Below are 25,311 nucleotides of genomic sequence, written 5' to 3' on the forward strand. Positions count from 1 at the left end.
GTAGACTGACTTCCATACAACCCATATATGCACACAGAGAATAACATGAATTGCCCTGCCAGTCTTCTGCCTGCTGCCTGCTCGTCAGGCTAGCTGTTTGTTGTTGTGTGTGCCATTCCTTGCCGTGCCGTGCCGTGCCGTGCTGTGCCTCGCCTTGTGTTTGGATGTGATGTGATGCGTGGCCAAGTGTCGGTCGAGGCAGCCATAGGTGATTCTTTCCCTGCCACTGCCCTTTCCCTGCTTCCACGCAAAGGAGCAAGTAAGGTGGGCGGCCAGGCAGACAGGGAAGGGAAGGCAAGGATAGAGAAGATATGAATACGGGAGGACAGCCAGTCAGCCGACAAACATATAACCCTGGATTATACCCCACTTCAATCCCTCACTTTATTATATATATTTTTTAACTCCCCACGGCTCAATCACCCCATGCCGCACATGGTTGTCTGCCCTGCTGACTTTGTCCTGACTTTCTTGTGACTGTTGCTGACTGTTGCATTTCAGCGTCTGCCGTCTGCATGCACACATCTGTGAATGTGAGTGATTGACTGTGGATTCCTCAGTGCTACTCTTCCATACAGACACACACACCACAGTTACTGACTGACCATCCCACACACTTTGATTCATCCACCACAGTACAGTATGCCCCTGATCTGTCTGCCCCCTCCCTTCCCTCCTTTCCGCTACTCGCACGCCTCTGCCCCCCCTCTTGCACTTCGCTCTATCCCTTGTGACCGCTACTACCCCTCCCTTTTCCCTCCAACACACACACACACACACACACACACACACACACACACACACACATGTACACACCCAGATAAACAGACATAGAAGCATATTCATTCACACAGACACGCACACCGTGCCATGGTCAACGAGGTTTCACATATACACACAAATATTCACACACATGTCCACTTCTACATTCATGCACTTGCTCATAAACACACACACACTTGTCATGTGATGTGTGGTGCGCCATGGGTTCCAGATGAGTGGAATCTCAGTGTTGGCTCTCGCTACACTGAGCACCACAGGGGGTCTTTATCGTCGCAAAAATCAACAAAGCCACAGTCACGAAGCGCCGTCTCGATCACACACACAATCACGAGCACACACACACATACACAACTATGTGCACACATGCGCCCAGGCATATTCACGCATGCCCAAAAAAACAAACGGGAAAAAAAGAAAACAACAACAAAAAAACAAAAGCACTCACATATATACGCTCATAAAGTGACAAAAGCTCACAAAAACATTCTCGTTATGACACGCAAAGATAAGAGCACAGCTGTACAATGTTTTCTCTAGGACACACACACACACACACACTCCACAAGATCTCACATACTGTCACTGTCCAAAAAACAAAAAATAATTTAGGACAATTAGGGAGAAAAAACATGGATAAGTCCCTTAACTACTTAATCCCTTCTTAAATGCTTGGGTGATCTATCGTGTCTGTGATTTCACAGACAGAGAGAGAGAGAGAGAAGTGGGATGAAGTGGCAGCTAAGCTGATAGAAAGGAGAAAGCATTTGTTAGATTGAAAGAGAGAGAGAGTTTGAAAGAGAAAGAGTTCAGAAGGATCCAGGTATGATGCGAGGCTGCTCTCCTGCCTTTGTTTTTTCCTCTGTAAATCCACCGCCCATCATCATATCACTTGATTAAACCTAATCCTAATGCCTCTAATCCTCCAGGCACCCAAAAAATGCCTAAGTGCCTTGTACCCCTCCATAACATCTCTAAACAGATTTCAATGTGCACTCAGCTATGCTTTAATATGACTGTATTTGTGAGTGTGGGTTGTAGTTTTTGTAGTCTCTCGTCTTTCCAGAATTACACAAGGGCATTCAGGTTTTTCAAATGCTGAGGATTAGAGAAAATAAATTGTTTAGTCTGTCTGTTTGTCAGGATCTGATGTGGCCTGCTGTCTACAATTCTCTGTTTCTGCCTGCTGTGTGCAGCCTGCACACTGTCTCTCCCTCATTAAAAGCCTTGACCTTCTACTTATCTGATCAATAAGATTAAGGGACAAACGATTTTTTGTCAGATTTTGGCCAGGCTTCTGTGGCCGATAAGTACCAACAAAGTGCAGTACAGAAGCCAAAGAGAGATTTCTAGGTTGTTAAGAAATCCACAAAGAAACATTGGAAAGGTAGGCTTCCCAAATGGTTCAGTATTAACACAAAGGAAAAGAGGAGGGGAGCTGTTTGATGCAGAAAAGTGAACAAAAAACAAGCCTTTTCAAGCCTTATTTTGTGCCTCTAAGTGCCTGCAATTTCTATCAAGAAACAATGTAACTGTTCGCATAATATACCTAATCTAGCGTTTATAAAATATTTTCTGCACTACATAATATGTTTTATGTCACTTTGGGATGTGATTTTGGATGTGAAAACTAATTCAGTACGTTGCGTTTTTATGTGTGTGGCCATTTTTTCTATATATACGGGTGCATACCAGTGTGTGTGCACAATGTATGCCTGTGTGTGTAACTGGCTACATGCCTGTTGGGTCAGTTTTTGGTCACGGAATGCATGTTTGGGTGTGTGTATGGACATGGGTGGGTGGGGTGGGGGGTATACTGTGCATGTGTGTATGTGTGTGTAACATCAAGGCTGCGTGTTCGTGACAGTGACCCACTTCTGGTGTTTTGATGAGCCAGATGGGTCACGGCAGCTGTAGCGGAGGAGGCGGAGGTGGACGAGAGAGAGAGGGGAGCAGGAAGATGAGGAGGAGAGGGAGGGAGGGAGAGGACAGTTGTTTAGGAAGAGGAGGAGGAGGAAGGAGAGGGGGACAAAACATCCAGGAAAAGGGATGCAAGGAGGAAATGGAAGATTAGGGAAAGATTAAGGAGGAAAGAAGAGGTGGAGTGATTGTAAAAGGAGACGAGTTGTCAGACTGGGAAAATTAGATCTTTTTATTTGTTGTGTCTGCATAGCAGTCCACCTCCACCCTCAGTATATGAGACAATGAGCGCAGACACTCAAAGGCATCACATAAATTAATTATGTTTCTCATCCTGGCAAGACACCAACCATCCACAAAATGCCCCCACCCTGTCGCCCCCCACCTGGGCCTGCTCCACCCCCCTAAATGTTTCACATCAGGCGAGAGGTAATAGCCCCATGTTTAATTGATGAAGCATGGAGGCATTGGGGTGATAACATGGACTTTGGAGGGGTCCAAGTCACAAAACACATATGGTGGTACCTTAGGTGTAGACACATGCTGGAGGTTCAGTTACGAGGTGGATGATTCAGTGTTGGCACTCTGTGGTTATTGCGCACATAGCTACTACATCACTGATGTATCCTTATGCATGTTTTGCATAGTTGCATACAGTATGGTGACTTTTAAAGCTCATTTAGATAATAGATATTTATTAACTCTATATATGTATAATAGAGTCATCATTACCAGATGAATTGAAGCATTGTGGTGCGAGTGTAAGAGCTGTATGTGTCTTGAAATTAATGTTTTAAACTGCTTTTGGCAAGAGTCCAGCATGCTAATGGAGTCAATCAAGAGACAGAATGAAAGAGAGATAAGAGACACACACAAGGGGAGCCATAGAAGTGGTGTGTGCACTAGAGGACAAAGAGGTTTGGTGTGTAGAAGAGAAGCATCAATTGGCTGCTGGCATGAAACATTTAAAGGACAACAAGACCTTTTTCCTCCTCTCCCTCACTCTTTCTCTCTTTTTCTAGCACTTTTTTCATTCAGACCGCCCCTTTGCTTCTCTCTTTCTCCTCTCAGCCGCTCAGGTATTTTCTGCAAACATGTATATTGTGTGTGTGTGTGTGTGTGTGTGTGTTTGTGTGTGTGAGAGAGCGTGTGGAAGGGTTAGTTTTGCGGTTTGAGTGCTAAGTGAACGTGTCAGTGCCCAGGGCAAGGGGTCTCCCCACGGGGCCGAACTCAGTCACGGGAGCACACAGCCGACTGGTGGCGCAGACATTCTGCCCTCAGGGTGTGTGTGTGTGTGTGTGTGTGTGTGTATAAAGAGTGAACGATTGTGTGAGTTTCCTGTCCGTCTGAAGATGCTTATGCGAGTAAATTTGCCTTTGCATGTGTCTGTCTACATCTGTGTCTTTTGTTTGAAACCATGTACATGTTTGTGCTTGTATCAGTGTGGATTTTCATGTGCGTGTCTGTTTGTCAGTCTGTGCGTCTTTAGGTGGGTGTGTGTGTGTTTCTGTCTATGCCTTTCATCTACCCTTGTGTGTGTTTTTGACTAAGTTTGTGCTAGATTGCATGAGTGTGAGAAAGCATGCCTTTGTGCGTGTGTGTGTGTCAAACCATAGCTGAGGCACGATTCAGCCCTCAGGTCACTTTAACATTGTGCATTGTGCCCTTGTTGTCTGTCTTGATGACGACATCAGTCACAAAAAGAACACGCGCACACATAAACACACACAAATTTACATGCATAAGCATTTTTGGACAAAATACAACCCCCCCTTATGAACACAGTCACACACGCACACACACACACACTTTTTTTTTTTAGTTTTTACTGTATCTATGCCTGCAGGAACCACAAGGACATCTGCACAGTAAACATCCAAACCCCCCCAGAGCCTCAGTCCCAAATATTGCACACATTTGCATGCACTAACAACTTCTGGCTCACTCTCTCTTACACACACACACACACACACACACACACACACACACACACACACACACACACACACTCACACACACTAACACTGCAAACAGATAATAACCCATATTCTCCAGAGTGCATTCTGTGGCAACCGATGTCATACATTGTTGTGTTGTGGAGCTTTTTCTCCACCCACACTTTCTCCTTTCTCCCAGTATAAGGTGTTGAAATCCAACATCCCATGGTGAGAAAAGCAGGACCACACATTTGATTTGCATCAAGCATCACAAGCATCCAAATACATGGGTGGCCCTGCAAAGACAAGACATGTATGCAGAAATGATTTTAAAAAAGCAGTCAGTAGTCTCATATTGTTTCATAGGTGTATATCAAAGACAAAACTATTGCATAAATACATTAGGCTCAGGTGTGTCAAATATAGAATTTGATATGAGCATCGTGGTATATGTGAAATGTATTGATGTACCTAATGGTTTCATTTTCTTCATTTTATGATGATTTTCTTATGCAGTACTATGTTAATTGTTTTTTGACTTGTGTTGCTGTTACTGTACTACTTCTGGTTGCTTTGGAGTTCATTTTCCATGGTTACCTGCATGAGAGACATGCTTTGTTCAGCCCTTTTGAAAGGTGTTGGATCCTTGTGTGCATTTGTCCTCAAACCAGCACTTTGCTTAGGTACAGCATCACAGAACCACTAGCATGTCTGTATGCTTTTAGTCTTGTTATTAATGACTTGCTTTGGGTCCAAGTTTGCATAGCCTTCAACTCTTGGACCTCAGCATTTGCTGTGAGTACAGCGCTCTTCTATAAAGTGTCCATCTGTCTTTCTGTCTGTCTGTCACGGCTGTTACAAGACAGACTCCCGCTGTCCTGGAGACATGAGGCAGACATAATCTGCACCTTGACCTGACATGGATAGACAAGATGCTAACACGGAGGAGGGAGGCCCTGTGATAGGTGGGAACAGAGAGAGAAAGTTAAACAAGCAGATGGAGAGACTGAGAGGGAGAGAGAGTGAGAGAGAGTCTTTATCTTCTTAAAAGTGTCACCTGTCAATCATTGTCTTGTCAAAAGCACTTCCAACTGATGCTGTGTGTTTTGTCTGTCGGTCTCCTTTACCACCCCATCACTCTTTCTGGCTTCTCTGGAAGAAGAAGTGAGAGAGGATCTCTGTCTTTCTACTTGTCCTTCTCTGTGTTTTCATGTTTAGCCCCAAAATTTCAAACAGTATTTGAAATCATCTCTGTATTTAGTTGTTGTTTTCTTAATGTAAAACATGTTGTATTTTGATATCACAAAGTAGTCTCATATTTAGATTTTTATTTACCTTTGCTATGTTCAGGGAACTTATTTGTTCTCTTGCACCCAATGGATGGAAGTACATTGCAAATGAACATACTGTATATAGTATCTGACTATCTAATATTTGAATTGTTCTGAGGCTGTAAACTCCTTAGGTTTGCCCTTGGTGTGATGTTACCTGTTTCTCTTCCCCCTACTCTCTGTTCTCTCTTAGTTAAACAGGATGAGTCCAATCAAAAATGCTAGATATACCACCACTACCATCAGTCCATAATGCTGTGAGCCTGGGGGAGAAGGAAAAGGGCCATAAGTTCACCAAAACAAATGAGCTAGTTAATTTTTAAAAATGTCTGTACATGTATAAAAGATCAGTGATTATGAAATGAAAATTGTGGCCTGAATATGGCGCTGGAGAAAAGGTCATAGCATCACCACAATCAGTAGGTTTCTTACTCTTGGAAGCAAAAATGTATACGCCAAAGTTCAAGCCACTGTGGCCCTTTGTGTTTGAGATATTTTGGCCACACTCAAACTAGACAATGACCAAATGGACAAAGGCAATCATATGACAGCAGAGACTACATGAACTGTTCTGTTATTTGTTGTCAGCTTTGTTTGCAAGTTTATTTCACCTTGTTTACATCATGTAGCAGTCTATTTGGAGCTTTTTGACATGGGAGCTGTCAGCATGTCATACAAATATCATCTGCCTCTCTGCCACAAATCATCATGAAGATGAAAGCCCGGAGGACGTGATCTTATCCCTCATAAGCCTGAAAGAAGTGACAACAGCTTGGAGAGAATACTTTGACATGCACAGAGGAAAGAAAGATAATTTTGGGAGATGTTTTTTTTAACAGACAGCAGTAAAAACAATATCTGAAGAAGGGATTAGAGTATCTGTGTTCCTCTGCTTTGAACTACTGACAGATAAAAAGATGTTGTTGACGCCAGAAACTGAAACAGATTTTGATGGATAATGGAGCCTGTAGTTGTCAGTGTAAGTGTTGTTATACTCAGCTTTGATTAGTTTTTCTTTGGTTTTAAAGGCCCCATGTGATAAGACACATATTCTCATTCTAAAATCATTCCCTAATGAAGAGCAACATATAGATTTTATAAGATTAGAGTTATTAGATACTTAATTTTTGAACAGTCATACTCAGTTGGAGACAATTCTTGCCTGAGATGGTTTACATAAATTTATCAGAAAAGCCATATCCAGACAGTGTAGCTCACAAGATAAACATTAAATTAATGCTTTGTTCCAAACATGACAATAATCACCGTGTCTTCATCATTCATTGAGTTATTTGTCACCATTGGTGATTTGTATTTTATTAATAGATATCTTCTTAGGTAAAGCAAACAACAAGGATGTAATAGACCTTTTTCACATCATTTTAGTTTGTCATAGCAGCACATGCACTGGTTTAATTGATAATATTAAAAATGACTGCATTACATCAAAGTGAATTAGTTGCAGGCAAAAAAGGTCAAAAGTCTGCTTTAGTGATGATTTGATTCATCAGACTTAAATAGTAGTCATACACTAGGAGAGAGACATTTCTTAATCATATCTTAATCCCTAAGGATGGGATTTGAAACCTGTTTTTCAGTGGCCTTATGTTTAAGAGGCATCCTTTAAGACATAAATGTGGCTATGTAAAGTTTCTGCTGAAATCATTAAGCCAAATTTTTAAAGACGTTTCATAAGTTGCATTTCTGTAGCTACTTATAAACTAATATCACTGTTGTTATTATTATCCTTATTCCAATTGTATTGATTTTCCCCTCAGATGGAGCACAGTGAGACGGTGTGCCGTTACTGCGGTGTAAGCTACCTCATTTACCACGAGTTCCATCAGCTGCACACCCGACTGGCTCAGTTGGAGACTGAGCTCCAGCAACTGAGAGAGACCGCCCAGAGAGAGAAGGCGCAGCGAGAGGCTCTGGAGCAGGGCAGGCTGGAGTGGGAGAGGGCACTTCACCTGGAGATGAAGAGAAAAGCAGAGGAGAAAGAGAGCAGCATGAGAGAAGAGCTGGAGGAGCAGAACAGAGACATGGAGAGAGTTCTGAGAGAGGAGTTTGAAGGAAAAAATGAAAGGAAGAGGAGGGAGATGGAAGAGGAGTATCAGAAAATCAGTGAAGGAAAAGAGAAACAACTTAGAAGAGAGCTGGGAAACTTAGAGGTGGAGAGACTGAGGAGGCAGAGAGAAGAGCTGGAGAGGAAGACAGAGGAGAGAGAGAAAGTTCTGAGTGACGAACTTCAAAAGGCCAATAAAAATTTAGACGAGCTGAGAAAATACCTCCAACAGCTGGAAGAGAGGTGAGGTCTTTATGTGTTTGTCTGTGCTTCCTGTCCCTGGTGTGAAATGATCTCTAATGCCAGGCTTCATGTGGGCAATTATCCTGTGAGTCATGCTGTTAAGACAAAAACACACAAACACACTCTCAGACAAATCAGACATGTAGCCCACTTGCTGGTGTGTGTACATGCATCTCTGACACAAATCTTGCTCTATAGTTATGTATTCATCTTTAACACCCTCGTCATCCAGTGTCTAGAAAAGGGAAAATAGATACTGTAAATGAGGCTCTGTAAAACATCCAAAAAATACACTTTTTAGGAAACTTGTGCTGATTAAATGCCAAGTGATTCAGTTTATTTTCCACAGAACTGGTCCCAAAACAAACATTTTCATACACCCAGTTGTGAGCAGTGTTGACATGAACACAATGTTTGTAAAACATCCTCCTCATTTCACCAGAGAATTGAAAATGTCTTTCTTGCTTGAATTTAGTAAAAACCCAAATAAAATCAGACCACATTGCTCCAATTCATTTTGGATCAGTGTCCGGGAATGATACATGAGGGGGCAGACTGTGCTTTAGTATCAGGATGTGTGCAAGACAAAAGATATCCCTATTGGTTTCATAACGTTGCAAGAATAAATGTGATTTGTTGTAGGATGTTCTCCTGAAGGGCAATAGGCAACTGCAGCTATTTGCTCATATAAGGCATCAATTTAAGAAATAATTTCACCTTTCCACTACATAGATGGAGTAGTTTTTATTAAATGACCCCTGTCAAGGGGTGAATTTGCTCTTTAAGAAACTAGAGTCTATTTCTCTTTGCAGATTATCATGTAGTGCAACCAGCCCCAATACTGCCAAGTTTGTATGTTCCAGTCTAGTCAGGCTCATGTGCACCTGTGAACTCATTTTAAGACTGATGCACCGCCTACCTAGCCACAACACCTGCAGCTTGTCATCACTGTGATACCATTAAATAAAGAAGAGATGTATTTGTTTTGACACACAGACAAACAACATGATGACAGTCAGGTATGTTTAGTATCAACCCAATGTCTTATGCATCAAAGAAAAAATATGTTTCCATAAATACATATTTTACCAAAGCAAAAATAGTTACATGCATTGTGTGCTGACATTGAACAGTCACACAGATAGATAATGAAAGACACTCTTCTCCATTAAAAACGATCTTAATAGACCAGAATGCAAAACAGCCATGAGGCATGTTACATTTTAAATAATGGAGGCTGGTCAGGCCTTTTCTCTTCATTACTATTCCATCATTTTTTTTCTCTCTCCACCTACACATGTACTGTACTGTGTCTCAGCTGAATGTAACAGGCTCAGGCATGTTCTCTGGGGGCTGTTGGTAGCTTTTCTGGGAAATTTAAGTGTACATCAAAAGTGGGCTTTTCTTATAAATAAGTTTTATATCATAAGTATCAATTCAGGTCAGGCTGCTTACTAACGTCAGAGCACCTTTACATACAACAAGTACATAAGCAACAACATCTCACTCATTTTCAAAATGTAATTATAGTTATGAAGTCACACAAAAACAAAGTATTTTGTTTTGGTCACATTTTATTTAGTCACTTAGTTTTAGTGTGTGTGTGTGTGTGTGTGTGTGTGTGTGTGTGTGTGTGTGTGTGTGTGTGTGTGCAGCTACCCACATTAAGGGACATATGGTGTACACACACACACACACACACACACACAAACACACACACACACACACTTGCATACAGGTGGTGAAGATTCTTGTTGTGTCACTTACATCAGCTTTATAGTGTTGGTAATCAAATAGCAGGTGTCTGTAATCAAACAACCATCAAAGGCCGAGTGAAGTTTCTGGGAAATATGTAGGAAATGCTCACTTGCCATGACTCACCAGAAAGCTATGAATAATCCAAAACATCTAAAGACTCCTGTTGAAATACAAAACAATGACACCAGGTTGAAGCCCTAGACAAACAAGGATATGAAACCATGCACACACAACTGCACGCACACACACACACCTGCAGCTTCACTCAGAAAATTCCCAGTGTACACCACAAATAGATTTTAGAGGATGTTGTGGACAATCACAGTGAATGAACAGGTTGCTTATTTTTTTATCCCTTTTTATTTAATTACACACACAATTAAAAGTTTATATTATATATTGATATGTGTGTATATGTGGGCCAGTTTCTGCTCAGCAGTGGTTCATAGTGGATGGCTTGCTTTAATTTTTGCAGTGTTTGTGTGTATGTGCAGGCCACAGCCGGTATGTTCATATGGCTAGCAGGTTTTCAGGTTGTCCGTATGTTGTTATGTATATGGTAGACGGGAGGAACCAATCCCCTATGTGGTCTAATGTAAGCTGATTATCTCTTATACACTGCCTCTTCGTTGAGTAAAAAACACACGCAAACACAGGCAAACAAACACATACTGCACACAGTTGTGCTCTTGAGCCTTGGGGCCAAGCGTGGGTCAGGAGGTCAAAGTTCAGGCAGAGATAATGATGCATGGCGCAGTGATGTGTGAGAGGCCAGCCTGGACTGACAGCAGTGGATTCTCTCTGATCTCTCTTTTTTTTCTTTTCTTTTCTTCTTTTTGTGTTCATCTACATTCAAATATAAAATATTTTTTTTTCATCTAAATGAAATATTGTCAGATTTGAGTCATTTGCATTCTGCTCCTGTTTACAAACTAATTTTTTCCCCTTTCCTCTCTTTTTCTTTCTGTCAATCCCTATCACTTACACCAGCAATTTGCCAGTACTTTTCTGCATTTGTACACCATCACTCTCACAGGTGAAGTGGTGAACAGATTAAAAGTCAAAAGAGGGAGAGAGAAAAAGAGAAAGATGGCATGTGAGTGGGAGTTAATGAGGATGTTCTGAATGGCTGGCTACACAGCAGGGTATTGACTCTTTCGTGAGATATGTTTATGATTGACGACCCTCCCCTCCCACTCTGAGACTCTTAATACAGCTTTTGTTGTTAGATTATGTAATTTACCATGAAAGGGCAATAGATTTTATACAGGCATAGACATGAATGTTTCCAACCAGCAGGATACTTAAACAAGGCTTCTGTTTTTTTCTGTTTTTAACTTGAGCCACTTCTTTATCAACATAGTTTTAATTAGACATCCCAATACTGACCCACCCCTCAACATACAACTACAACCAACACATACACAGGTTTTCCTCTTTTTCTCTTTAGATGTCATTGCTGTCTTCCTTATCTGGTAGAGAGCCTGACTAGTGGCTTGATAACAACACACAAACTAGACCTGATTAAAATGTCACCTGTCTGACAGCATGTGTGTTCATGACATGAGTGTGTGTATGTGTGTATGACAGGTGTATGACAGAAGAAAGTGAGGTGAGAAGGATAGTAATGTACAGTGTAATTAAACGTGATTTTAAAATGTCACCTGCTAGACAAGTTCAAACTCAGATGAGCTGGAGATATTTTGATCTCAAGGAAAGAGGGAGGAACAGAGAGAAAAAGAAGCATATGCTATGTTCACGTAATATGAAGTTATAGCATTTACTAGTTTATGATTTGTTCATTTCAACATCCTAGCAGTGATTTTGACTTTGAATCTTTTTTTCTGAAAGGTCCTACATATCCAACTTGGTAAAAAACAAATTAGGCAGATAAGTAGTAGTAATTCAAAATAATGGCAAATGTGCGTGTGCAAAATTACCTATAGCTCATTAACAGATTATGTTTCATTCTGGGTGTGAATTACGCTCATTAATAGTAACACTGATAATTAACATCTTCAGTTGTCTGATGGAAGAGGGACTTTTTTTCTATGGCTCCCTTCCATCACATTTAATCTGAATGTACAACACCTCTTTCAAACAGATGCATATATAGCACAGAGCTACTCACTTTCAGTAGTGTGTGACCTACAGTATTCATATGAGACTCTCTGCTTGGGTGCTCTTTCCATGCCAGTATCTGTACTTAGCCAAAGATTGTGTGTGAGGGAAAAGAACAGCACTCTGACCAAGCTAAATTAAGGAGAATCTCCCAGTTAAATATCAATGCATATCCTATCAATATTTAAAGCTTATCAACTTAATGATTCTGCATCTGGACTTCCAGTATTTGGAGCAAGTGGCTTGTGAAAAATAAGGTAAATGCAAATTTATCTATACAGCACAATTCATACATGAGGCAGTTTGGTGTATAGTAACTGAATGAAGCTTCACTCAATACTGGCCCCAGTATTCTGAATAAGCTGAAATTTTTTTTTCCGATAAAACAGAAAACAGACCAGACAGTAATTTAATTGACTGCTGATAAGGACATGTATACATTTTTTCTAGGTTAGCTGAGGACTCTTATTCTTGTTTTTAAACGATAAAAGGCTGATCTTGTAATAAAGTTAATATGGTTGCTGAAGCTTAGGTCAGAGTCTTTGAATACTCACAGATTTCTAAGCAAAGCAACACCCAGTCTCCACAGAATGTACTTCAAAAGAGTTATTCTTTCATGCAGCACACGCACACCTCACAGAACAGATACGCTTTTATTTTAATCAATACAGGACTGCAGGTGCTGCAGTTTCACTGAGGATGTGCTGCTCTTGCTGTGCCAGGCTACACCTGTTATTTCTAAGTGTAAGTTAAATTTAATTAACATTTCATATTATGTGCTGTTCACCTAATTTTCAAGTTGTGGCTACAGGCTGTGAACATTAATTAGGCTGCCACTCAAAACAGTTTTTGCCTCCTCAGCCAATAAATGGTGATTGTTTCGTTTAGTTAAACATTAAAAGCTAAATCTCATGACATTTGACAAGGGAATTGAAAGGACTCGGATTTTTATAACTGGATTTGATTCTGGATTGATCGATAAAATGCTATCGGATCACAACCCTACACTTGGCGCAGGCTCATACCTTGTCATCACAGTTTGAGCCTTACTAAATATACCCATTTGGTATGCTTCCTCCTCCTGTCTCTGTGTATAGATCAGATTTGATTAGTAGAGTCTAACCTGTGGTTAACACCACCGACTATCAACCAACCGGTCGAGGCAGACGGCTGCCCAACCTGAGTGTGGGTCTGTTGGACGTTTTTCTTCCTGTTAAAAGGGAGTTTTTCCTCTCCACTGACACTGTTCCCCCTCTGGGAACTGTTGGGTTTCGCTCTATAATATTGTAAGGTCTTGACCCTACCTTGTTAAGTGCCTTGAGATAATATATGTTGTGATTTGGTTCTGTACAAATAAAATTGAATAGAATTCAACCACCAATTTGTGTCTGAAGAGGGTAAGAGAACAAGAGAGAGAACTAAAGAGAAAATAAACATAGTGGAGCTATAGAAAATAGGCATGAGGGTTATGAGGAGGGAAAATAATTACAAAGTGGTAAGAGAAACTGGTAAACAAGTATAGAAAGACAGCTCGTCTAACTGCTGGCAGGTTGAAACATATCATGTAAGCACATGCTTATAGCGTTGAGAGAGGTATCTGGGAATTTAATATGCTCTGCTTCCCCCTGGCTGGCTGGTCGCTGTCTTGATCCAAACAGTGTGTTGGGGTGTGAGTCTCTATATCTGACTCTGTGTGCGTATGTAATGTATTTGTGTGTATGCACCTGCACACACTTTTATACACTTGCAATGGATAAAATATCACTTGTGTGCACAGTAACAAAAATTATACTTGGCAGTTATGAAGAATGAATCATAAAAACGTGAGCTCTCACACACACACACAAACACACGCACACACATACACACACACACACACACCTGGGCTGGGTTGTAACAGTGATAAGACGAGTTGCAGGTGGGAGAGTGGGAGTGGAGAAGAGACAAATGATGGATGATGAATAGAAAGGCATCCATTTGTAACAGGGAAGTATTTTCTGGCAAATTAGTTATGTACTCATTTGGTTTTATTTCAATGTGTGGTTTCCACTAGCAACCACAGAAACAATACACAAATCAGTATATGCTCTCTCCCTCTCTGTTTGTGTGTGTATGTATATATGTGTTAGGTAATATGTCAAGTGTACTACGTACAAAGTTAAACAGCCTTCAACGACAGCATGTGAAGTATTAGCACAGATCCAACGTCAAGTTCGAATTACCACATCAAACAGATGGACTGACAAAATACACACACACACACACACAGAAGCGTGTGTGTGTGTATTTTAGTTGCATTGAGGAAGAGCTCTCCCTGGTAGAAGATGACATCTACCCGGCTCCATGGGAGGCTCAGCTTTAATGTGGAGCTCATGACAACAAGATAAACAAAAACAATGATATTTAATGTGTGTGTGTGCAAGTGCGTGTGTGAGCGTGTGTACACAATATGACAAAATTTATTTGGTTATCAACAATAACATGTTGGAGCAGTAACATAGCAACCCGCACATACAAATGAAACAAAGGGACGCGTTGCTATTATGAATTTAAATTAAAATTGACACACTGGAGGACAAATTCATTTTCATATCCTTATAGTTAATTCACTTAGCCATAATATGATGTCATTGTTTGTGCTTGTCCTTGTACTTGTGTGTGCTGTTTTGATGATCATAATCATTGTTATGGCATCCCTGACATGGTTACCAGATAACTTGAAAACAAAATATATACAGACAGGTGTCGCAACACACACACACACACACACACACACACAAAGACTCAGAACACTTTCAGTAAAGGATTATGATTGATTAAAGAGGCACTGACTGATCTAATTAAAGTGCTTAAAGTTTTCATTAGAACATTTAACAAGACTAAAATGTGTTTTCAGTCTTTTCATTTTAGAAACATTTGAAAGCTGTACATGTTCTGTGTATGACTTTGTGCGTGTTAATGGACATCTTGTTAGTTGTAGGCGTATTTCACTCTGTTTGTGCTCCTTTTTGGTCAAAATGGCTTTCAGCTTTGAATGTCCTGCCATGGTGTTGATCAAAACACTCTTTCAACTCACACACATGCCCACACACAGTGAGTGAACAGATGACACTTTGATATGGGGGAGCTTTTATGTCACTTTTAATGATGACAGAAATTGCCAGCACACACACACATGCAAAATAAATATACTTCCACACTGGAATACACTCATAAGTCACCACCCATAGTTCTTTATCAAATTCACCCTGACCGGTGTCAAAAGGCCTGGAACAGTAAGTGCTTGACAATCATTTCAAGCTAAATACCAGTGTTTCAGCTCCACTGTGGGATCACTTTTGAGAGATGGTCTCTTGTGGCTGAACAAAGAATTACACCAGATTTATTTTGGCTGTTTGTTGTTTTTGAGGGCAACACTGATGATTCTTAGTAAAAACTGCACCTTCTGTGGCTTCTAGAAAGATAATAGATGAAATAGTAGAATGTTGCTGTATGAACTGATATTCATACAGTAAAGTAGTTAAACAGTGCAAGAAATAAAACAACACAAACAAAAACAATAAAGAAAAGAGGCATTAAAGCCATTATTTTTAGATCTTAGATAATTTGTATAATCTGATACAAATGAGTAGGATGTCCCAAAGTTAAGGGCTATGGCAAAAAATTTTTATCACCCTTGAGTTTTAACCCAGTACGGAAACTAGGATAAACAGAAATAATGACACAGAACATTCAGTTCACAGTCTGGGGCTGAAAATAAGCCTTCCAGGGGAGGTTAAGTTTGGCTTTGTAATGTCGACCTTGAGCCCAAATCTCAAAAATATGTAGGAGCATGAAACTTGTAAACTCTCTGACACATAAACACCAAAAAAAGAAAACATTTTACTTAGTAGGTCATGATCACACTGTGGCTGGCTGTGTGCATGACTGTGCATGTGTGTGTATTGCCCGTTCTGTGTGTGTGTGTGTGTGTGTTTGTGTGTGTGTGTGTGTGTGTGTGTGTGTGTGTGTGTGTGTGTGTATATGTGTGGTGTGTGTGTGTGTGTATGACATGTCCTGATGAGGCAGTTGATTTGGGCTGCTGGTAGGGGGTACTCTAATCTGGCACGCACTCCTTGGCACTGCGCTACCTAGTTATTCCACTGACAGCCACTGCCCTGGGAACAGGAGCTCAAGCTCACATGCACAAAGCACACACAGATTTGTATACAAAATACACACACACACACACACACACACACACAAAATTCACAGACATGCATTCACACAAACACACACACCCCTCTCGAGGCAGTGTTCTTTCTGATCTCGCTTTGGGACTGGTAGGGACAGATGGGTGAACAGTGGGAGTCTGGGCTGCCATCACTTGAAAAGCAAAGGCACGCATGCACAAATACACAATTTTTACACACACACACACACACACACAGGATCACAGGCTCACCCAGAGTTAGTCAGAAAGTGGAAAACATACAAATGGACAGGCTACGATGCTAACAGAACAGTCTAACTCACTCAGTCTCTTTCTCTCTCTCTCTGTCTCTCTCTCTCTCTCTCTCTCTCTCTCTCACACACACACACACAAGGAAACATACATGCTAAGCTACAGCCACACGCAAACTTATTTACTTGTAAACATGCTCAGACTCAAACATGGTCTCTCATGCACACACACACACAAACACACACACACACACACACACACACACACATATACACACACACATACAGTCAGGATTACTAGAAACACGCATACTTGCTCAACCCATTCTCACCCAACGCTGCTCTCAGGGAGGCTGAGACTGTGTGTGATGCCCTTACTGACACAATATATCACACAGATTGAAGGAAAACATATATTTTTTTTTATCTGATCAGGATGGTCTCTTTAAAAATAAGAATCTCTTTTTCAAGTAAATATGTTACATGAATGAACGCAAAACCTAAAGTCACAGAGGTAAGAAATAAAATGGTGCATTAAAAGAATTGTACAATATTTCTAACTTATACAGAGTTGACCCCAAATAAAATGGAAGAGATTTTTTGACATTTACAGTGGCTGTCATAAGACACCACCAGAAGTTGAAGGTTGTCTGCAGAACACACTGGTAAGGAGCAGTGCAATCAGAAGACTGTTACTGGTAGAGGGAAACCATTAGGAAAGGGCATCATATTAACATATCACTCGTAAAACTGGTATTGGGCAGTATGACTTACCTTTACTTATGAATATTAGCAGAGGGTGTTATTTTACAATTGTTATATAAACCCTGGTGGTTTTTCCTCAGTGGAAGAGAATCTTGTTGTTTGTCTTCCCAGGTATTTTCATCACATAGGGCTTCTGAATTCCTTACTTCATGTTAGTTTGTAAAGTGTTGGCAATAAGCAGAAAATCCCCAGGCACGATTTCTTCATCTCATTCAAATTACACTTCCTGATTAAACTTTGTTGGTCCCGATTATTATCTGTCTGGTTTTAGTCTCTATTTGTCTAGCCTGCTCTGTGTAATACTGCTCATTATGTTTATCTCTGTCTCACTGTCAATGCTCTGTGGTGTTTTAGGAAAGAACAGGCTGTGTTGTGTTGTTTCTGTTTTCTAAGTGTCCAGGTCACACAGTTTCTCTCTTGATGTGTCTTGTTTGATTGCTCTTTGCTGGAATCTGTCTGTCAGATTTGATTGCTCATGTCTGGAATCAATCAGGCTGAAAACATCTGCTGAAGGGCAGTGCAGAGGAAGGGTCCATCCACAAACCCACACTTGTGGTATTTGCAAGCAGTAAAAAGCATGTCAAGAACTTTAACTTCTTCATGTCTGTACATTATTGTTGGTTATAAAAGTAGCTTGTGGGCACATTACTGCCAATAACTGGACTGCTGAGGTGCAGTAGACCATGGTGAATTGTGGGATACACATCTCTGAATACTGCTCAAATAAGTGTGCATCAAGTATGGGTTAAGTGTATTGCGTGTAGACATTTTTCAGATGTGGGCCACACTTGCCTACTACCTTTGATGCATGAATACGCACTTAAGCGCTCAACACTGAAAGTGCAGGTATAGGGACAGACCCTAATTCGTCAGTCTGTTATTATACCTGTACTTCCAAGGGCTGTTGCACTTTGAGACTAATTCAGTAATTTTCTTCTTTTCTCGTGCAACTTATCAATCCTTTGCAGCTCAGTCCTATTAAATCTTTGCCTTTATGCTTTGCTGACTCTGCTCATGCTCAAATAATAATTTATTATGTATTGAATTATCTGAAACCAGAAAGATGAGCTGGGGAGGGAAGCCCATCTTATTATATCAATTACCACTGAGGAACATTTGAATTTTTCATCTCATTCCATTTCATCACGATCATCCTCTCGTCTCCATCATTAAAGTTGCATCATCTATAAGCTCATTTTACCCCACGGGAGTGCAGTGGCTTTACATTTGGCTTAGGTTCACTAATGAGTGAATATTGCTCATGACTCCTCACCCTCATTCCTCTCTCTTTCTCTTCTTCTACCTCGACAGGCTGGAGGTAGCAACTTCAATGAAGAAAGAGGCAGAGCGTTTACTTGAAAAAGAGGAGCAGCAAGGTAAAATTCTCAGGTAAGGAAATAACCAGAGAGAGAAGAGACTGAAAGAGGGACTGGGGGTAGCATACCACGATGAAAGTTTAGTAAGCCAAAGCAGGATGGAGATGAAACAAAAAAACAAAAGAAGCAAAAAATGAGTATTGGTCTGCGTCACCCTGATTGGCTGTCCGCTCCTTGACCAGATGCACGGCAGGAAGGCCGGGGCAGATGGGAAACAACTGTGCGAGATGATAGAGGGAACACAATAAAAGAGAGAATGGAAAAAAACAGAGGAGAGAAAGTTCATTTTGCCGACCCACTGGTTATTTCCTGGAGGTAAAGAGAGAGATTGAAAAAGTTGTGAGCAGTTAATAACAGGAGAGGAGCAGAGGAGAGAGGTGGAGGTGAAGAGAGTGGGAGGGAGGAGATGAGACGTGCTTTTCAATCAGGCCGCTGACATTGAAAGCTGCTAAATGAGTAAACCATTGGGTGAGTGAACGCATGCAGTCTCTCCCTCTCTCTTTCTCTCTCTCTCTCTCTTTCTGTTTTTCTCTATCTTTGCCTTATCGCCGATGACAGATCTGGCTCATATCTGTTCTTCCATTTGGTGCTGTCAGCCTTATGATTTATGTCATCTGACATTATAAAACTGGCTCTCGTGACAAGCAGTGCCCATGCTCTCCTCCACTCTGCACGCACACACACACATACACACACACACACACACACACACTCTCAGGCACCACAGAGCAGCTCAGAGTCTTCCCCCTCATCCAGCCTCGTCTCGTCTGAGACTCCGTTCATTTTTGATCACCTTAAGCCACAAACCCTGAATAAGAAAAACAACAACCACTCAGCCCTGCTGAGCTCTCAAAAACTGTCACATCACTTCGCACGCAAGACCCAGCCATGTTCATGATGTTTGTCTGTGAGTATACAGTCTTGTGTGTGTTTCTGTAGGTGCCATGTATCCATATGTGTTACGTGTGTCTGTGTGTACCCACTTCTGTGTATGTGTGTGTGTATGTGTGTGTATGTGGGAAAATAGGACTGTTTAGTGTGCTCTCACCCACATGTTCCCTCAAAACTGTTCTTGGAATAACAGAATGTTCTGTTCCAGCACTCTAGTTTTCCACATCCATGCTTTGCATGAGTTTGTGACTTGATGGAGCATGTGTGTGTATGTGCACGTATGTGGGTGTGAGTGTGCGAGCTGATCTAGTGATCCTTCATGTTGCTTAAAGTGCTTTTCGTCTGAACTTATTTCTTTGTGAGTGAGTGAGATGGAGGAGGAAGAGGGAAAGGGAGAGTGCTGAAGAACATGGCTGCGGCTTTTTTTAAGGACAGTGTCGTTACATCACTCCTCATTTTCCTTCTCCTAGCTTTAATTTTTTTATTTTGTCTTCTCTGTCTTTCTATGAAAGCTGGGCTAGGCCAAAATCTAGAAAAAAAAAATGAAAATACAGCCCCCATCCTGCAGCTCACCCCTCACAGGCATATGCACACACATCATACACACACAAGCAACACAACCGGAGCCATGAGCCCTTGGCTATGGTTAACAGAAGGCTAAAGTATTAGCAACATTTGACATAGCCTCTCATTGCCTGCTTTCATGGTAAATCTACCTTCACAACAGGACAATGAAGTTAGCAGCCTGTTACCTTTCCAGGAGAATTACAGCAAGTTCCCTCCATCTCTGAAAGGCATCACCAATACTGGCACATATCCATCTGAATGGACGAGCACGCGCACCTGCATTTTTAGATTAGCCACTTGCTCTCTAAAATGACCTGTGATGGCCAAAGTCTTCTGTCACAAACTAGATTCTTTTAGTCTAAAAACAGAAGAGATGCAGACTTTTAGTTTGCTCTCCAATCAGTTGAATTACAATACGCTGAAAGGTGTTTATGGAATTTTTGCCCGTTGACGCCCAATAAATTTTACCTGTAATTTATTTTTTACATTTGTAGATGCCAATACGAAAGAAAGTTAGTGAGCTCTAAGTCAGTCTCCAAGTCAACATTTTTATAACAGATTTATAAGAGCAGGGTTTGATTTTTGTGTGATTAATGACAGTTTTGTGAGTTTACCAGTTGTTTTTAGCCTGAAAGAATTCTGTAACTACATTTGATTGAGCTCTTAATAAAGTTTCTCTCACTCATAATTTCTAAAGCTCTCTAAAGATCTCACTGTTGGCTGTCTGAATCCCCTAAGGACAAACTCAAACTGTAAGCTGTTTTGTGTAATTTGACCTGGATGTGAAGTGTTGCACCCCTCTGTCCACTTTCAGAGTAAAATCTTGGACAATGGCTTTTTTAAATCACCAAAGGCAGAGACAATGCAATATCTGGTGTTTTAATACCATATTACAAATTTAATTTGTTGGCAAATCAGTTAGTTTTAAGCCAGTGTGGTGGAGTCATTTTCAGTCAGTACCACTTCTAACTTGATTTTCAGCCTTTTTTCATTTAGCTACATTTTTTGATTTGTTTAATATAAAATGGCCCATAGACATCTAATTCCATGTTTTGTTTTTTTTTTGTTTTTTTAAGACTTATTCTGGGGCATTATTGCCATTAATTGATAATATACTAGTTAGAGGCAGACAAAAAATGTAGGGAGAGAGAAATACATAGATGTTATCAGATGGGGACATTAGGGTATACAGTACATGGTATTCGTCTTAGCTCCTTTTAGCCAATGCAGACTTAACTAACTTTGACAGTAAAAGACAATATACACAGGATCTGGCTGTGTCGCGGTTAACAGAAACATTTCGTTGTCCTGGTCGGCGTGTCCACCGAATCCGTGACCAGAATGTCTCACATGTGGCTTTTTACCACACTCAGCAACTTTATGCAGCAATGTCTATTTTTGCTGGAGCAACTCACGTCTCTGAAATGTGTTTTACTTGTAAATGTATATATTTACTGGCAATTGACTTAACATTAATTTGCGTCACTAGAGCATGACGCAGCAGGATCCTGTGAACATTCAGCCAAAGACACGACTCTAACATGACTGGAATATCCAGATGTGGGCGTATTCTGTTGAAGTTCAAAAATAGTTGCAATCTCAAGAGTTTAGAACCTTCCAAAACACAGCTGGAGAAAAATAGAGAGTGAACATAGCAACAAGCACACACAGGGTCAGGACTGAACACTGCAAAATGATCTTGCTCCTACAGGCTCTTAAATGTTGACTTGTAAACAGAATTTGTTTTGTGGGGCAAAGATCTTTTCAATGAAAGAGTAGCTGCATTTTTATAAAATCTTGATCTATCTAAGTAAAATTGTCACAGAACTTACAGTTTGCTGTCTTTCAGAAATACACACATTCCCACCAGGCAGCAGTCACCACAGTCTTCTGCTCTTACACACTGATAAACTCCACTGGAGCAATTGAGGATTAAGAGCCAAAGCTGTGTCTCAAATTCAGAGGCCGTATCTCCTGAAGGACATGGTTTACAAAGGAGTGGCCTTTGTAGCCATCGTCGACCACGCAGGCCAAACCGAAATGAAATGGTCTAGTCTATGAAGGATTTCCTATTTATCCTCAGCCACTATTTTATTTTCGGAGTCTGACATTATCTCATTTTGAAAAGGGATTCCATAGTCATTCATCACCAGTGTGCAATCAATCTTGGAATAGGTTGGGCCGCGAAGGATCCATTAGTTGGATGACATTTCTTGGCCATATTTAAAGGAGCCTTTGAAATGTCATGCCGCTGCGACGCAGTCGGTCTTCAAATGTATCCTTCAAAGGATGCAGACCCTGAATTGAGACAAAGCTATTGACAAAGTAGTTGTTAAGAGAGAGCAGGGCAAAGAATTTTCCCACCGGTTTTGGATTCCACTGGAGTCTTTTTGAGCCACACCTTTAATAGCTAATGTTGTCTTATTCACACACTTGTCACTTTAACAACACTTGCTAACAGCCACCTAGGTAGCTGTTAACAATACTGTCTCAATCTTTATGTGACAGCTCACTTAAGATGTTCAGATATATTAGCCATCAACACCAGAATCCCTTCAGTTTACTAAATGCTCAGGTGAAATTTTCCAGCTTTTATGTATTTAAACTGCATTTTCAAATTGTTATTTTGTGTGTGTGTGTGTGTGTGTGTGTGTGTGTGTGTGTGTGTGTGTGTGTGTGTGTGTGTGTGTGTGTGTGTGTGTGTGTGTGAATGTGTTTGTGTATTTGTTTGTTGGTATTTTTCAGAGGTGTGTGTGAGCGGCAGGAGAAGGCCTTGCAAGCAACTCTCTCCGTGCTCCACTCCACTGGCGGTGAGCTCACTGATGTACGGGGTTTCCTCAGCCAGCTGACAGGGGCCTGGCAGGCCTTCAAATCCCAGACTCTGCAGCACAGCACACAGGTGTTCTCAGGTAACACACACACGCATGGCAACGTGCACACACACCAACTTAAGCTTCACAATTTAAGGACGTACAGACAGAGTGATATTTAGATGTATGAGGCTAATTTAAAGGACAGCAAGACTTTTAATACAGAGCTGGTGAGGTGAGCAGCAGGAATAAACATTACCTCAACTGTAGAATAGACTCTTAGTTCTGAGGGCAGCAACCACAATGGACGACCATAATGTGTGTGCGTGTATGTGTTTTTACAGTCGCTACACAAATACTTGTATCAGTTAAAGAGCATTTCGGCAGGAAGGAATGTGTGTGTGTGTTCATGCGTATATGTGTGTAAATGCTGTAAACTGATGAAATCCTTACTATAAAATTTAAAGGGACTGAGCAAGCGCTTCAGGCTGTGTGTGTGTGTGTGTGTGTGTGTGATCATCGTTGACACTAAATGACTGAAGGAGAGCTAACCTCAAGCTCACCTCATGGGTGGGTCTTTTTTTGTCTCTCTGCTGCACGTTCCAAACAGTTGCCAAGTGTGCACACGTATCTGTGTTTGTGTGTTTGTGTGTGTGTGTGTGTGTGTGTGTGTGTGTGTGTGTGTGTGTGTGCGTGTGACAGAGCCAAATGGAGGGAGAGAGAGAGGGACTGAGGGAGACTTTGATAGAGGAAGGGGGAAGAAAAAGAAAGTAGTCTGCTGTTTGTATTGATGCCGTGTGAGGATGTGTTTGTTCAGTGACGTGAGCATGAATGGCATCTGCCGCATGGACCAACAGATGCAATAAAATACCTTCCCAGGAATGTGTGCGCACACACACACACACACACACACACACACACACACACACACACACACACACACACACACACACACACACACACACACACACGCATGCACGCACATACACACACAAATATAAACATACACAAATACACACCAAAACACCACAGGCGCACACATATGAACATTCAGTGAATATAGTCAGGGAAACCTATATCTTCTCTCAAACCAAACTACACATTCACATTTAGAAACTTAACTCAGGAGGTCAAATCATAGTTTATCTTGTTCTACACAGTGCAACTATTTGTAGCACATGTAAACAAATTGCAGATTTTGTGGTAATCCTGATGATGTAAATAACACAAGAATCTTACCTTTGTATTGCCAAGGAAAAGAAAATCGATGGTTTTGCAAAACTTAGATTATTGTTTTTCATAAGGTTTGTGTCTCTTTTGTTTGTTTTTTGTATGTTTTTTTGTCCTCTCTTTTTTGTTGTTTTGCAACTCTTTGTGGTCATTTTTTGTTTTTTTTGCTGTCGTTTTGTCAATACAGTATACAATGGGCATAGACAGGACAAATGGGACATACAACAGGAGAAGGTTAGGGCACAGGACACACACTCAAATTCAATCAATTTATTTGAGTTCATGAGTCAGTTTTAATCACTAGGTGACTGTAATTTCAAAACTGAATAGTAACACTTATGTAATAACATTTAATTTTTAATTGTTGTGTTCATATTGGACCAGGATACAAAAATGAGAATGACACACCAGAGTGTGTGAAAACCCTAGGTTCCCATCTGACTTAGATTTGCAGACTTCCACAAAACACACACCTCACCAGTCAGCTGTATATAACTCCAAACTGATATGGGCGTTAGCTGGCAATTAAACTGTGCTACCTGTCTATCAGCGTTCTGTGGTTAGCGTCAAACGACAAAAGAAAGGAGAAGGAGAGGGGGGAAAAAAAGGAGAGAAACATAAGGAGGTTGCCTAATGTGAGCATATGACTGTGGTTTATGGTTATGTGGAGAAGAGGAGGGAGGAGACGAGAGAACAACCTCAAGGGGTGTGGAATTTTATAGAGCGCGAGACAAAGATGAGTACTGAGAGCAGTCAAAGATGAAAACATGATTAATCTCAGATCATTTTTGTGCAGTTGTCAGCAAATGACTTGTAAAACTTGATTTGAGACTCTTGAGTGTGGGAGGTTTCATTCAATATTTTGGAAGGGCAGAGGGTTGACAGTGGAATTGAGGGGAAATCCTGTTACTAAACGTGACTAGGAGTGTATGAATCTGTGTGTGAGTGTGTTTGCACTTATGACCGATCGTTGAACCACAGTCATCTGCCAACACCCTGGGCCATCTTTAGACTATATGGTATCTATTTCCCTGGAAGCCAACTTTGTATATGTGTGTGATTATAGTGACAGCA

The 25,311-nt window shown here is 40.9% G+C and overlaps 1 protein-coding gene across 1 annotated transcript in view; it reads left to right on the plus strand.

The window, feature by feature from the left end:
• The window catches only part of lekr1 (leucine, glutamate and lysine rich 1), a 75,050-nt gene that overhangs the window by 14,135 nt on the left and 35,604 nt on the right, over positions 1-25,311 (plus strand). The window contains exons 3-5 of the mRNA XM_056373310.1: positions 7,747-8,276; positions 18,675-18,752; positions 22,943-23,106. Of these exons, the coding sequence (XP_056229285.1) occupies positions 7,747-8,276; positions 18,675-18,752; positions 22,943-23,106 (772 nt within the window). The remainder of the gene's footprint in view (positions 1-7,746; positions 8,277-18,674; positions 18,753-22,942; positions 23,107-25,311) is intronic.

This window comes from Seriola aureovittata, chromosome 4 (genome assembly GCF_021018895.1).
Source record: "Seriola aureovittata isolate HTS-2021-v1 ecotype China chromosome 4, ASM2101889v1, whole genome shotgun sequence".
Taxonomy (NCBI): Eukaryota; Metazoa; Chordata; class Actinopteri; order Carangiformes; family Carangidae; genus Seriola; species Seriola aureovittata.